This window comes from Sus scrofa, chromosome X (genome assembly GCF_054392235.1).
Source record: "Sus scrofa isolate SSC_HxYL_T2T_F1_AM1 chromosome X, Sscrofa_HxYL_maternal_Yorkshire_Landrace_v2.0, whole genome shotgun sequence".
Taxonomy (NCBI): Eukaryota; Metazoa; Chordata; class Mammalia; order Artiodactyla; family Suidae; genus Sus; species Sus scrofa.
Window position 1 is genome coordinate 51,565,702 of NC_139401.1, and position 13,469 is coordinate 51,579,170.

Genomic DNA, 13,469 nt, shown 5'->3' on the forward strand with positions numbered 1-13,469 from the left:
TAGTTTTTAATTTCCTTCTTGATTTCCTCATTGGCCCATTGGTTTTTTAGTACCATGTTTTTGAGTCTCCATGGAGTAGGTTTTTCTCTTTCCTTTTCCCATGGTTGATTTCTAATTTCATGGCATTGTGGTCAGAGAAGATACTTGAGATAATTTCTATGCTCCTAAATTTATGGAGATTCGCTTTGTGTCCCAATATGTGGTCGATTCTTGAGAATGTTCCATGAGCATTTGAGAAGAATGTGTATTCTGATTTTTTTGGATGTAGTGTCCTGAAGATATCAATTAAATCTAACTTTTCTATTGTTTCCTTTAGGATCTCGGTTGCTTTATTGGTTTTCTGTCTAGAGGATCTGTCCATTGATGTGAGTGGGATATTAAGGTCTCCTACTATGATTGTATTCTCATCAATATCTCCCTTTATGTCTGTTAATGTTTCTTGTATGTATCTGGGTGCTCCTGTATTTGGGGCATATATGTTGACGATAGTAACATCCTCTCCTTGGATGGATCCCTTAATCGCTAAGTAGTGTCCTTCTTTGTCTTTCTTTATGTCTTTTGTTTTAAAGTCTATTTTGTCTGATATGAGCATTGCGACTCCTGCTTTTTTGTCATGTCTTTTGGCATGAAATATTTTTCCCCACCCTTTCCCTTTCAATCTATATGTATCTTTTGTCCTAAGGTGAGTTTCTTGTAGGCAGCATATTGAAGGTTTTTGCCTTTTTATCCACTCAGCCACTCTGTGCCTTTTGATTGGGGCATTCAGTCCATTGACATTTAAGGTGATAATTGATAGAAGATTATTTATTGCCATTTGAACCTCGTGTTCCAGTTGATTCTATGGTTCTCCATTTTTCCTTTTTTTTTCCTTTTTTTTTTTTTGTTTTTTTTTTGGGTGGATTGTCTCCTGTTATTATCTGCTTGAGTGTATTTTTTTTTCATTTTTTGCAAATGCAATATTTGGTTTTGGCTTGTGGTTGCCCTGTTTTTTAAGTATGCTAACCCCTTCCCATAGTTGTGTGTTTTTACCTGATGGTCCTGTAAGTTCAAACACTTCATTACTATATTAAAATTAAGATGAGAAACATACAAACAAACAAACAAAAAGGGTTATTTACATCCTGACATCCCTTGCCCACATTTTATGGTTTTGATTACTCTTATTTTTTTCTTTTTAATTTTATTTTGTTTGAAGCATGTTCATGATTAAATCTGTATGCTGGCTTATTTGAGTGACTGCTCTCTGATTGTGGTTTCCTCAGTCCTAGTTCTTCCTCTTCTTCTTTTTTTTTTTAATTTTCTTTTTTCTTCCCTTTCCTTCCTTTCTTTTTGGTTTAGAGAAGCCCTTTCAATATTTCCTTGAACCTGGGTTTTGCGTTGCTGTATTCTTTAAGTTTTTGTTTGTTGGGAAAAATTTTTATTTCCCCTTCTATTTTAAATGATATTCTTGCTGGGTAGAGTATTCTAGGTTGCATATTTTTTCCTTTGAGCACTTTAAATATCTCTTGCCATTCCCTCCTGGCCTGTAGTGTTTCTGTAGAGAAATCAGCTGATATTCTTATGGGGGTTCCCTTGTAGGTAACATTCTGTTTTTCTCTTGCTGCCTTTAGGATCCTCTCTTTATCACTAACTTTTGCCATTTTTATTATGATGTGTCTTGGTGTGGGTCTGTTTGGGTTCAGTTTGTTTGGGGCCCTCTGTGCTTCTTGTGTCTTGAATCCAGTATCCTTTAGATTTGGGAAGTTTCCAGCGATAATTTCTTCAAATATATTTTCCATTCCCTTATCTTTTTCTACTCCTTCTGGAATTCCTATTATGCGTAGATTGGCCCGCTTTATATTATCCCATAGGTCTCTTACATTGCTTTCCAGTTTTTTGATTCGGTTTTCTGTCTGTTGACTGGATTGAGTGATTTCCATTATTCTATCTTCCATATCACTGATTCGTTCTTCTGCATTATTCATTCTGGTTTTTACTGCCCTTAGTTCAGTTTGCATCTCTGCAAATGAATGTTCTAGTTTTTCTTGGCTCCTCCTTATATTTTCTAGTTCCTTTCTGAGGGTTTCTGCATTACTGTTCCTACCTTCTCTTAATTCCTTCAGTATTTTCACTATTTCTCTTTTGAACTCCAGGTCTGTCTGACTGCAGAGATCTGTTTCATTGTTGACTGTTTTAGGTGAGTTCTCCTGTTGGTTTGACTGGGGGTGGTTTCTTCAGCTTCTTCATCTTGCTTGTTGTTTTCTTTCTCCTGAGGGAGTTTTCCTCTCCGTTATCGGGCAGTGTTTGCCTTGTCACTGCGTGGAATATTTCCTGAGGGCTGGCATTGTTGGTCAATCTTTTTTGAGGCAGTGTGGCTTTTCTGGAGTGTTGATGGGGCTAACAGTGTTTCTTTGAAGCAAAGGAGGACTTCCTGAGGGCAGACAGGACTGGGAGGTCCACACCACGATGGTAGCAGATTTCACTTGGTCATGCAGAACTTGCTCTGGTGTTTTTAGGCCTGGGGTTCTTGTAGGGTTTGGTGGTGTTGGGCAGCTGTTCCTCAGGAGTGCATCACCCCCTGGGGGCTGGAGCAGCTATCTGGGTCTCTGAGAACCTAAGAGGCTCTTCCCTAGGGCAGCCCACCTCAGAAGGACGGCCTGAGAATGTAGGCGGTTCTTTTCACAGTCTGGCCAAGCTTGTTGCAGCTTTTCTGGGCTGCAGGGTGTCTTCCAGGGTGCTGGTGGCGCTGAGGAGCTATTCCACGGGAGTGGGGCACCCCCTGGGGGCTTGTGCAGGTAGCAGGGCCGCTGGAAACCCAAGAGGCTCCTCCACAGGGCAGCCTGACTCAGAAAGACTGTCTGAGATCTTTTCCCAGCTCGGCCAAGCTTGTTGCAGCTTTTCTGGGCTGCAGGGGGTCCTGCCTGGAGCTGGCAGTCCTATGCAGCTGATCCTCTAGAGCTTGGCATCTCCTGGGGGCTTGGGCGGGTAGCTGGGCCACTGGAAATTCAAGAGCCTCCTCCCTGGGCCATCCCGACTCAGAAAAACCATCCGAGAATTAGGTAGATGTATTCACGGCCTGGCTAGGCTTGTTCTAGCTTTTCTGGGCTGCAGGCCTTTTCTCCGGGGCTGGTGGTGTTTGGTGCTGCTCTGCAGAAGTGTAGTCCCTCCAAAGGGCAAGCAGACCTGTGCAGGGACAGCCCCTGCAGTGGTAGGCTTCAGGCAATTGTTGAGGCCAGCCCTCCTGGATGGCAGGCAGCCCCAGGTTCGGCGAGAGTGTAGGGGATGTGGGTGTGGGGGCAGGGGATGTTGAGTGCCCTTTCATATGAAGCTAGCATCATAGAGAAGATCCAATTCTACAGTACATTGTATTCTTCAAATATGACTTTGCACTCTCCTCACACTCTCTTACTCCAGTCCTGGAGGTCCTGGAGATGTCAACACTCATCATCCAAATCAGAAATGGACTCTCACATCTGAAGGTGAAACAACAGTCCCTTGCCAGGCCAGCTGCCATAGTTTGCAATTCAGTATTTGTAGTCAGTGTTCAGATACTCTGAATAACAATGCATAGATATTTTTTAAAAAAGAAATTATCATTTAAAATTTTTAAATGAAACTATTACTATTTTGGAGAAATCATCCCTACAGCAAAGACAGAAACCTATAATCAAAATCATGAGGCCATGATAGGTCCCATTACCACCTAATGACAGAATGCCTCAGAGAAATACTGGCTCAGATTTTTCAGGTTGAGTCAAACTGTCAAGTTTGGTTTTGAAAATGTTAACTCACAATAATACTAATATTAATAATAGCAGCTAACACTTATATAGTCCATACTATGTGTTATGAACTGCTTTAAGCCCTTTGTATTATGTTGATTTATTTAAACATCATTGTTATTCTCCCCATTTTAGAAATAAAGAAACTGAGAAGGGCGAAGTCCAAGTACTTTGCCAAAGGTACTATGTGACAGAGTAAGAACTTCAACTCAGGTACCCTTATAGATGTTGTACAGTTCAGTATTAATATATAAACCACCAATGCTGGTGTCAGGGTCTCAAATCACATGTAGCTCCCATACCAGGGGCAGAGAAGATGGTGGTACCTGAGCTCTTGTCCAGGAAGTAGGCCAGGAGGCACCGCATGACAGCCTGGTGGCAAATCACTAATACATTTTCCTGACGTTCTAGCTCCATTATAACTGGCTCCAGACGCTGGACCAGATCTTCATAGGACTGGAAGGGAGAGAAATGCTTGAATAAGAATAGGATATGAGGCTCATTTGCCCAGAGGAGAACTCCAGAGTAGGAATCAAGAAAACTTGGTTGTGGTGCCAGTTCAGTTGTTGTGATCCAGCAGTATGACCTTAGACAACCCACTTCTTTCTGAGGGTCTTAGTTTCTCATCTATTAAATGGGGACAGTCAATATAGTAGAATGGATATCAATAACAATAATAAAACTTTCCATTACAAAATCTCCAGGAAAGCTGAAAAAATAAATGTCTGCACTGTTGACCTTTCAAGAAATAAAAGAAATATTATTAATATCGAGTTCCAAAATGAAGGAAAACTTGGAAAAAATAGTGATAAATGGATATAGAAGCCACAACTCCCCTGAAGGCATTTTCCAATCACAGTATCCAAGAGACTTGACATTTTAAAACCCCATAGAAACAGGAGACATTGCCTTAGGTATGTACAAGGTGAGGAGTTGGGACTGAAACTCTCACATAAATCTGAGACATTCAAAGGACTACATCCTCAGTAAAAATATAATCTAAAAAGTGTATCCTACAGGAAAAGGAAAACAGAAAAGATATCTTTCTCTACTTGACTCTTGGTGGAAAATATTAAACATCCTGTGAGAATATATAACCACAAGCCTATCATCAGGTAGAATATACTACCCACATTTAAAAAATACTAAGCAGAGAGTTTAATAAGAAGAGGTTTCAAGCTGTTAGCTCCCAGGAGTGTCTCAAAGAAGCAAGTGGAAATTCTCTCTGGACTCTCTCAACTCAGGCTGCATGGGACTCTCACAGATACATTTTTGTTAAACTGAAGCTCACATAACATTCAAGGAAAACAAGCTACCATGAGGGAAAATAAGCAGAAACAACAAGAGGAAAACACTAACAACTTAAGATAAAAGATATATAATATAAAATAAATATGTTTGAGATTTTTAAAGAAATAAAAGATTAAAAATATAAAGAAGAAATAATATGTTATTGAATATATGATCTATATTTGAGAAAGAACTACATAGAATTTCTAGAAATGAAAGAAATATTGATAAAAATTGAAAACTCAATAGATGGAGTAAACAACAGATTAGATACAACTTAAAAAATACTGATTTGAGATATAGAACAGAACAAATTACTCAGGATGAAGCAAAGAGATTTGCAAATAAGAAGTATACATGAAATCTAAAAATGGGGTACAAATGAAGTTATTTGAAGAAGAGAAACAGACTCACAGACTGAAAAACTTATGGTTACCAAAGGGGAAAGATTGGGGGGGGTGAACTGGAGGTTTGGGATTGGCCAATGGGGACCTGCTATATAGCTCAGAGAATTCTACCCAATATTCTGTGGTGGTCTATGTGGGAAAAGAATCTGAAAGAGAATTGGAGTTCCCATTGTGGTTCATCTGGTTAAGAATCTGACTAGTATCCATTAGGATGTGGGTTTGATCCCTGGTCTTACTCAGTGGGTTAAGGATATGGTGTTGCCTTAAGCTTCAGCACAGGTGGCAGATGTGGCTTGGATCTGGCATTTCTGTGGCTATGGCATACGTTGGCAGTTACAGCTCTGATTTGACACTTAGCCTGGGAACTTCCACATGCCACAAGTTTGGCCCTTAAAAAAAAAAGAATCTGAAAGAGAATAGATATGTGTATATGTATAACTGAATCACTTTGTTGTACAGCAGAAATGATCACAACCTTGTAAATCAACTCTACTTCAGTAAAACTTTAAAAATTAAAAAAAGAAGTTAGGAGACATAAGTTAGGAGACATAAAGGATAGACATGGGACTGAAACACATCTAATTGTATTTACAGAAGGAGAGAATAGGATATGAGAGAAGAACAAGTATACAATCTCTGGAAGTTTTCTAGAACTGATGAAGACTCAAAATCCTCAGATTCTGGAAGTCCAATTAATCCCAATAAAGATAAATGAAAAGAGGGAGAAGAGGACAAGATGGCGGAGGAGTAGGGGTACACGCTCGCCCTCTCCCACAAACACTACAAAAAAAGCACATCTACAGAAGAAATGACTCGCACAGAACAGCAACCAATCGCTGGCAGAGGAACCTAAACTCCAATAATGGCAAGAAGTTTGTCACATTATTGGGCAGAACGGGAGAAAAGAGGAGAGTGAGAGAAGGTGAATCGAAGAGGGATGGGCACTCCCGAAAGGGAACTGAGGAGGAGAAAGGGATCCCGCACCCTGGAAAGTCACCTACCGGGGGAAAGATCAAACGAACCGGTGGAATCTCCAGATGCAGAGAAGAGAGTAGCAGTAAGTTGGACTACGGAAAAGCTGATCAAGAACCCAATGGACCATCTGAACTACGGGCACAGTCACCAAAAATTGAGACACCTGGGTGGGGGCTGGGCACCGAATCCTCGGCTCCAGAAGTTAGTCCCCAGGAAAGGGCCGGGGGATGCCTGGGTGGGGGCTGGGCACCAAGACCTCGCCTCTGAAGGTTGGTTCCTGAGAAAAGGCTGGGGGACGCCTGCGGGGGGAGCTGGGCACCGAGACCTCGCTGCCGAAGGTTAGTCCACGAGAGGGAGCCAGGGGACGCCTGGGTGGGGGCTGGGCACCAAGACCTCGGCTCCAGAGATAAGTCCCCAGGCTAGGGGGGGCGGGGCAGAGGGGAAACTGCTTGGGAGGTCTAGAAACCATTTGACGGGGCAGAGACTGCCTGGGAGACTAGAAAACAAAGCTGTCCCAGAGGAAGGGAGCAATACTCCAGGGGCGGGGAAGTGGAAAGCCGCCTCAGAGGGAACCTGGGAGAAGAGCCTGGTCTGCGCCAGTGCTGGGGAGGGGAGAGAAGAAGGGGTGGGTCCCCATAGAATACCCCCCATGCCACAGCAAGCTTACAGGTCCGCTAGCTAGCTGAAAGCTGTGCTTCCCAGTGCATCCCCTCACCCCAACCCCACCACGCCCTATGCTCTCACGAACCTGGGCCTGCCTGCCATCCAGGAGGGCTGGCCTCAACAATTGCCTGAAGCCTACCACCACAGGGGCTGTCCCTGCACAGGCCTGTTTGCCCTTTGGAGGGGTTACACTTCCACAGAGCAGCACCAAACACCACCAGCCCCCGAGAAAAGGCCTGCAGCCCAGAAAAGCTAGAACAAGCTTAGCCAGGCTGTGAATAGATCGGCCTAATTCTCGGATGGTTTTGCTGAGTCGGGTTGCCCCGGGAAGGAGTCTCTTGGGTTTCCAACGGCCATGCTACCCACCCAAGCCCCCAGGGGATGCTCTAGTGGACCAGCTGCATAGGACTGCCAGCTCCAGGCAGAACCCCCTGCAGCCCAGAAAAGCTGCAACAAGCCTGGCTGAGTCAGAAAAAGATCTCATGATTTTTCTGAGTTGGGCTGCACCAGGGAGGAGACTCTTGGGTCTCCAATGGCCCTGCTACCCGCCCAAGCCCCCAGGGGGTGCCCCACTCCTGTGAAATAACTGCTCAGCACTACCAGCCCCCAGAAGAGCCCCTGAAGCCCAGAAAAGCTGCAACAAGCTCGGCCAGACAGGGAAAAGTTCCGCCTACATTCTCAGGCTGTCCTTCTGAGTTGGGCTGCCCTAGGGAAGAGCCTCTTATGTTCTCAGCGACCCATATAGCTGCTCCAGCCCCCAGGGGGGTGATGCACCCCTGAAGAGAAGCTGCCCAACACCGCCAACCCCGTGCAAGAACCCCACAGCCTAAAAACACCAGAGCAAGTTCTGCATGGCCAAGTGAAATCTGCTACCATCGAGGTGTGGACCTCCCAGTCCTGTCTGCCCTCAGGAAGTCCTCCTTTGCTTCAAAGAAACACTGTTAGCCCCATCAACACTCCAGAAAAGCCACACTGCCTCAAAAAAGATTGACCAACAATGCCAGCCCTCAGGAAATATTCCACGCAGTGACAAGGCAAACACTGCCGGATAACGGAGAGGACAACTCCCTCAGGAGAAAGAAAACAACAAGCAAGATGAAGAAGCTGAGAAACCACCCCTAGTCAAACCAACAGGAGAACTCACCTAAAACAGTCAACAATGAAACAGATCTCTGCAGTCTGACAGACCTGGAGTTCAAAAGAGAAATAGTGAAAATACTGAAGGAATTAAGAGAAGGTAGGAACAGTAATGCAGAAACCCTCAGAAAGGAACTAGAAAATATAAGGAGGAGCCAAGAAAAACTAGAACATTCATTTGCAGAGATGCAAACTGAACTAAGGGCAGTAAAAACCAGAATGAATAATGCAGAAGAACGAATCAGTGATATGGAAGATAGAATAATGGAAATCACTCAATCCAGTCAACAGACAGAAAACCGAATCAAAAAACTGGAAAGCAATGTAAGAGACCTATGGGATAATATAAAGCGGGCCAATCTACGCATAATAGGAATTCCAGAAGGAGTAGAAAAAGATAAGGGAATGGAAAATATATTTGAAGAAATTATCGCTGGAAACTTCCCAAATCTAAAGGATACTGGATTCAAGACACAAGAAGCACAGAGGGCCCCAAACAAACTGAACCCAAACAGACCCACACCAAGACACATCATAATAAAAATGGCAAAAGTTAGTGATAAAGAGAGGATCCTAAAGGCAGCAAGAGAAAAACAGAATGTTACCTACAAGGGAACCCCCATAAGAATATCAGCTGATTTCTCTACAGAAACACTACAGGCCAGGAGGGAATGGCAAGAGATATTTAAAGTGCTCAAAGGAAAAAATATGCAACCTAGAATACTCTACCCAGCAAGAATATCATTTAAAATAGAAGGGGAAATAAAAATTTTTCCCAACAAACAAAAACTTAAAGAATACAGCAACGCAAAACCCAGGTTCAAGGAAATATTGAAAGGGCTTCTCTAAACCAAAAAGAAAGGAAGGAAAGGGAAGAAAAAAGAAAATTAAAAAAAAAAGAAGAAGAGGAAGAACTAGGACTGAGGAAACCACAATCAGAGAGCAGTCACTCAAATAAGCCAGCATACAGATTTAATCATGAACATGCTTCAAACAAAATAAAATTAAAAAGAAAAAAATAAAAGAGTCATCAAAACCATAAAATGTGGGCAAGAGATGTCAGGATGTAAATAACCCTTTTTGTTTGTTTGTTTGTATGTTTCTCATCTTAATTTTAATATAGTATGAAGTGTTTGAACTTACAGGACCATCAGGTAAAAACACACAACTATGGGAAGGGGTTAGCATACTTAAAAAACAGGGCAACCACAAGCCAAAACCAAATATTGCATTTGCAAAAAATGAAAAAAAAAAAAATACACTCAAGCAGGTAATAACAGGAGACCATTCAACCAAAAGAAAAAAAAAAAAAGAAAGGAAGAATGGAGAACCATGGAATCACCTGGAACACGAGGTTCAAATGGCAATAAATAATCATCTATCAATTATCACCTTAAATGCCAATGGACTGAATGCCCCAATCAAAAGACACAGAGTGGCTGAGTGGATAAAAAGGCAAAAACCTTCAATATGCTGCCTACAAGAAACTCACCTTAGGACAAAAGATACATATAGATTGAAAGGGAAAGGGTGGGGAAAAATATTTCACGCCAATAGACATGACAGAAAAGCAGGAGTTACAATGCTCATATCAGACAAAATAGACTTTAAAACAAAAGACATAAAGAAAGACAAAGAAGGACACTACTTAGCGATTAAGGGATCCATCCAAGGAGAGGATGTTACTATCATCAACATATATGCCCCAAATACAGAAGCACCCAGATACATACAAGAAATATTAACAGACATAAAGGGAGATATTGATGAGAATACAATCAGAATAGGAGAACTAAATACCCCCCTCACATCAATGGACAGATCCTCTAGACAGAAAACCAATAAAGCAACCGAGATCCTAAAGGAAACAATGGAAAAGTTAGACTTAATTGATATCTTCAGGACACTACATCCAAAAAAAAGCAGAATACACATTCTTCTCAAATGCTCATGGAACATTCTCAAGAATCGACCACATATTGGGACACAAAGCGAATCTCCATAAATTTAGGAGCATAGAAATTATCTCAAGTATCTTCTCTGACCACAATGCCATGAAATTAGAAACCAACCATGGGAAAAGGAAAGAGAAAAAACCTACTCCATGGAGACTCAACAACATGGTACTAAAAAACCAATGGGTCAATGTGGAAATCAAGAAGGAAATTAAAAACTACCTTGAAACAAATGATAATGAAGACACAACCTCTCAAAATCTATGGGATGCTGCGAAAGCAGTGCTCAGAGGGAAATTTATAGCAATCCAGGCCTTTCTCAAAAAAGAAGAAAGATCCCAAATGGACAACTTAACCCTCCACCTAAACGAATTAGAAAAAGAAGAACAAAAAAGTCCTAAAGTCAGCAGAAGGAAGGACATTATAAAGATCAAAGAAGAAATCAATAAAATAGAGACTCACAAAACAATAGAGAAAATTAATAAAACCAAGAGCTGGTTCTTTGAAAAGGTGAACAAAATTGACAAACCCCTGGCCAGACTCACTAAAAAGAGGAGAGAAAGAACCCAAATCACCAAAATTAGAAATGAAAAAGGAGAAATCACAACGGATACAGTAGAAATACAAAAACCCATAAGAGAATACTATGAACAACTCTACGGCAACAAGTTTGACAATCTGGAAGAAATGGACAATTTTCTAGAATCTTACAGCCTGCCAAAACTGAATCAAGCAGAAACAGACCAACTGAACAGACCGATCACTAGAAATGAAATTGAAGAGGTCATAAAATCACTCCCTACAAATAAAAGTCCAGGACCAGATGGCTTCACAGGTGAATTTTATCAAACATATAAAGAGGAATTGGTGCCCATCCTCCTTAAACTCTTTCAAAAGGTTGAAGAAGAAGGAATACTCCCAAAGACATTCTATGAGGCCACCATCACCCTCATTCCAAAACCAGACAGAGATACCACCAAAAAAGAAAAACATCGGCCAATATCATTGATGAATATAGATGCAAAAATTCTCAACAAAATCTTAGCCAACCGAATCCCACAACATACCAAACAAATTATACACCATGACCAGGTTGGGTTCATCCCAGGATCACAAGGATGGTTCAACATACGCAAATCAATCAGCATCATACACCACATTAACAAAAAAAAAGTCAAAAATCATATGATCATCTCAATAGATGCAGAAAAAGCATTTGACAAAGTTCAACATCCATTCATGATCAAGACCCTCGCCAAAGTGGGTATAGAGGGAACATTCCCGAACATAATCAAAGCCATTTATGATAAACCCACAGCAAATATAATCCTCAATGGGGAAAAACGGAAAGCCTTCTCACTCAAATCTGGAACAAGACAGGGATGCCCACTCTCACCACTGCTCTTCAACATAGTTTTGGAAGTCCTAGCCACAGCAATTAGACAAACAAAAGAAATCAAAGGCATCCATATAGGAAGAGAAGAGATCAAACCGTCACTGTATGCAGATGACATGATACTATACCTAGAAAACCCTAAGGACTCAACCCCAAAACTCCTTGAACTGATTAATAACTTCAGCAAAGTGGCAGGATATAAGATTAACATTCAGAAGTCAGTTGCATTTCTGTATACCAGCAATGAAACATTAGAAAAGGAATACAAAAATACGATACCTTTGAAAATTGCACCTCACAAAATCAAATACCTCGGAATACACCTGACCAAGGAGGTAAAGGACGTATATGCCGAGAACTATAAAACTTTCCTCAAAGAAATCAAAGAAGATGTAAAGAAATGGAAAGATATTCCATGTTCCCGGATTGGGAAAATCAATATTGTAAAAATGGCCATACTACCCAAAGCAATCTACAGATTCAATGCAATCCCTATCAAATCACCCATGACATTTTTCACAGAACTAGAACAAACTATCCAAATATTTATATGGAACCACAAAAGACCCAGAATTGCCAAAGCAATCCTGAGAAACAAAAACCAAGCAGGAGGCATCACTCTTCCAGACTTCAAGAAATACTACAAAGCCACAGTCATCAAAACAGTGTGGTACTGGTATCAAAACAGACAGACAGACCAATGGAACAGAAGAGAGAATCCGGAAATAAACCCTGACACCTATGGTCAATTAATCTTTGACAAGGGAGGCAAGAACATAAAATGGGAAAAGGAAAGTCTATTCAGAAAGCATTGCTGGGAACCTGGACAGCTGCATGCAAAGCAATGAAACTAGAACACACCCTCACACCATGTACCAAAAGAAACTCCAAATGGCTGAAAGACCTAAATATACGACAGGACACCATCAAACTCCTAGAAGAAAACATAGGCAAAACACTCTCTGACATCAACCTCATGAATATTTTCTCAGGTCAGTCTCCCAAAGCAATAGAAATTAGAGCAAAAATGAACCCATGGGACCTCATCAAACTGAAAAGCTTTTGCACAGCAAAGGAAACCCAAAAGAAAACAAAAGGACAATCTTACAGAATGGGAGAAAACAGTTTCAAATGATGCAACTGACAAGGGCTTAATCTCTAGAACATATAAACAACTTATACAACTCAACAGCAAAAAAACCAATCAATCAATGGAAAAATGGGCAACAGATCTGAATAGACATTTCTCCAAAGAAGATATACAGATGGCCAACAAACACATGAAAAAATGCTCAACATCGCTGAGTATAAGAGAAATGCAAATCAAAACTACCATGAGATACCACCTCACACCAGTCAGAATGGCCATCATTCATAAATCCACAAATAACAAGTGCTGGAGGGGCTGTGGAGAAAAGGGAACCCTCCTGCACTGCTGGTGGGAATGTCAACTGGTACAGCCACTATGGAGAACAGTTTGGAGATACCTTAGAAATCTATACATAGAACTTCCATGTGACCCTGCAATCCCACTCTTAGGCATCTATCCGGACAAAACTCTACTTAAAAGAGACACGTGCACCCGCATGTTCATTGCAGTACTATTCACAATATCCAGGAAATGGAAACAATCCAAATGTCCATCAACAGATGATTGGATTCGGAAGAAGTGGTATATATACACAATGGAATACTACTCAGCCATAAGAAAGAATGCCATAATGCCATTTGCAGCAACATGGATGGAACTAGAGAATCTCATCCTGAGTGAAATGAGCCAGAAAGACAAAGACAAATACCATATGATATCACTTACAACTGGAATCTAATACCCAGCACAAATGAACATCTCCTCAGAAAGGAAAATCATGGACTTGGAGAAGAG

General features: G+C 41.4%; 1 protein-coding gene across 13 annotated transcripts in view; it reads right to left on the reverse strand.

Moving 5' to 3' along the window:
* The window catches only part of PFKFB1 (6-phosphofructo-2-kinase/fructose-2,6-biphosphatase 1), an 86,498-nt gene that overhangs the window by 8,668 nt on the left and 64,361 nt on the right, over window positions 1-13,469 (reverse strand). For 11 of the 13 annotated variants that reach the window (XR_014834546.1, XM_005673664.4, XM_021079419.2 and 8 more), the window contains 1 exon segment: window positions 4,088-4,217. Coding sequence is in view for 12 of the 13 variants with exons in the window: in XM_005673664.4 (XP_005673721.1) it covers window positions 4,088-4,217 (130 nt within the window). In the remaining variant the exon portion in view is untranslated. 13 annotated transcript variants of the gene reach the window in all.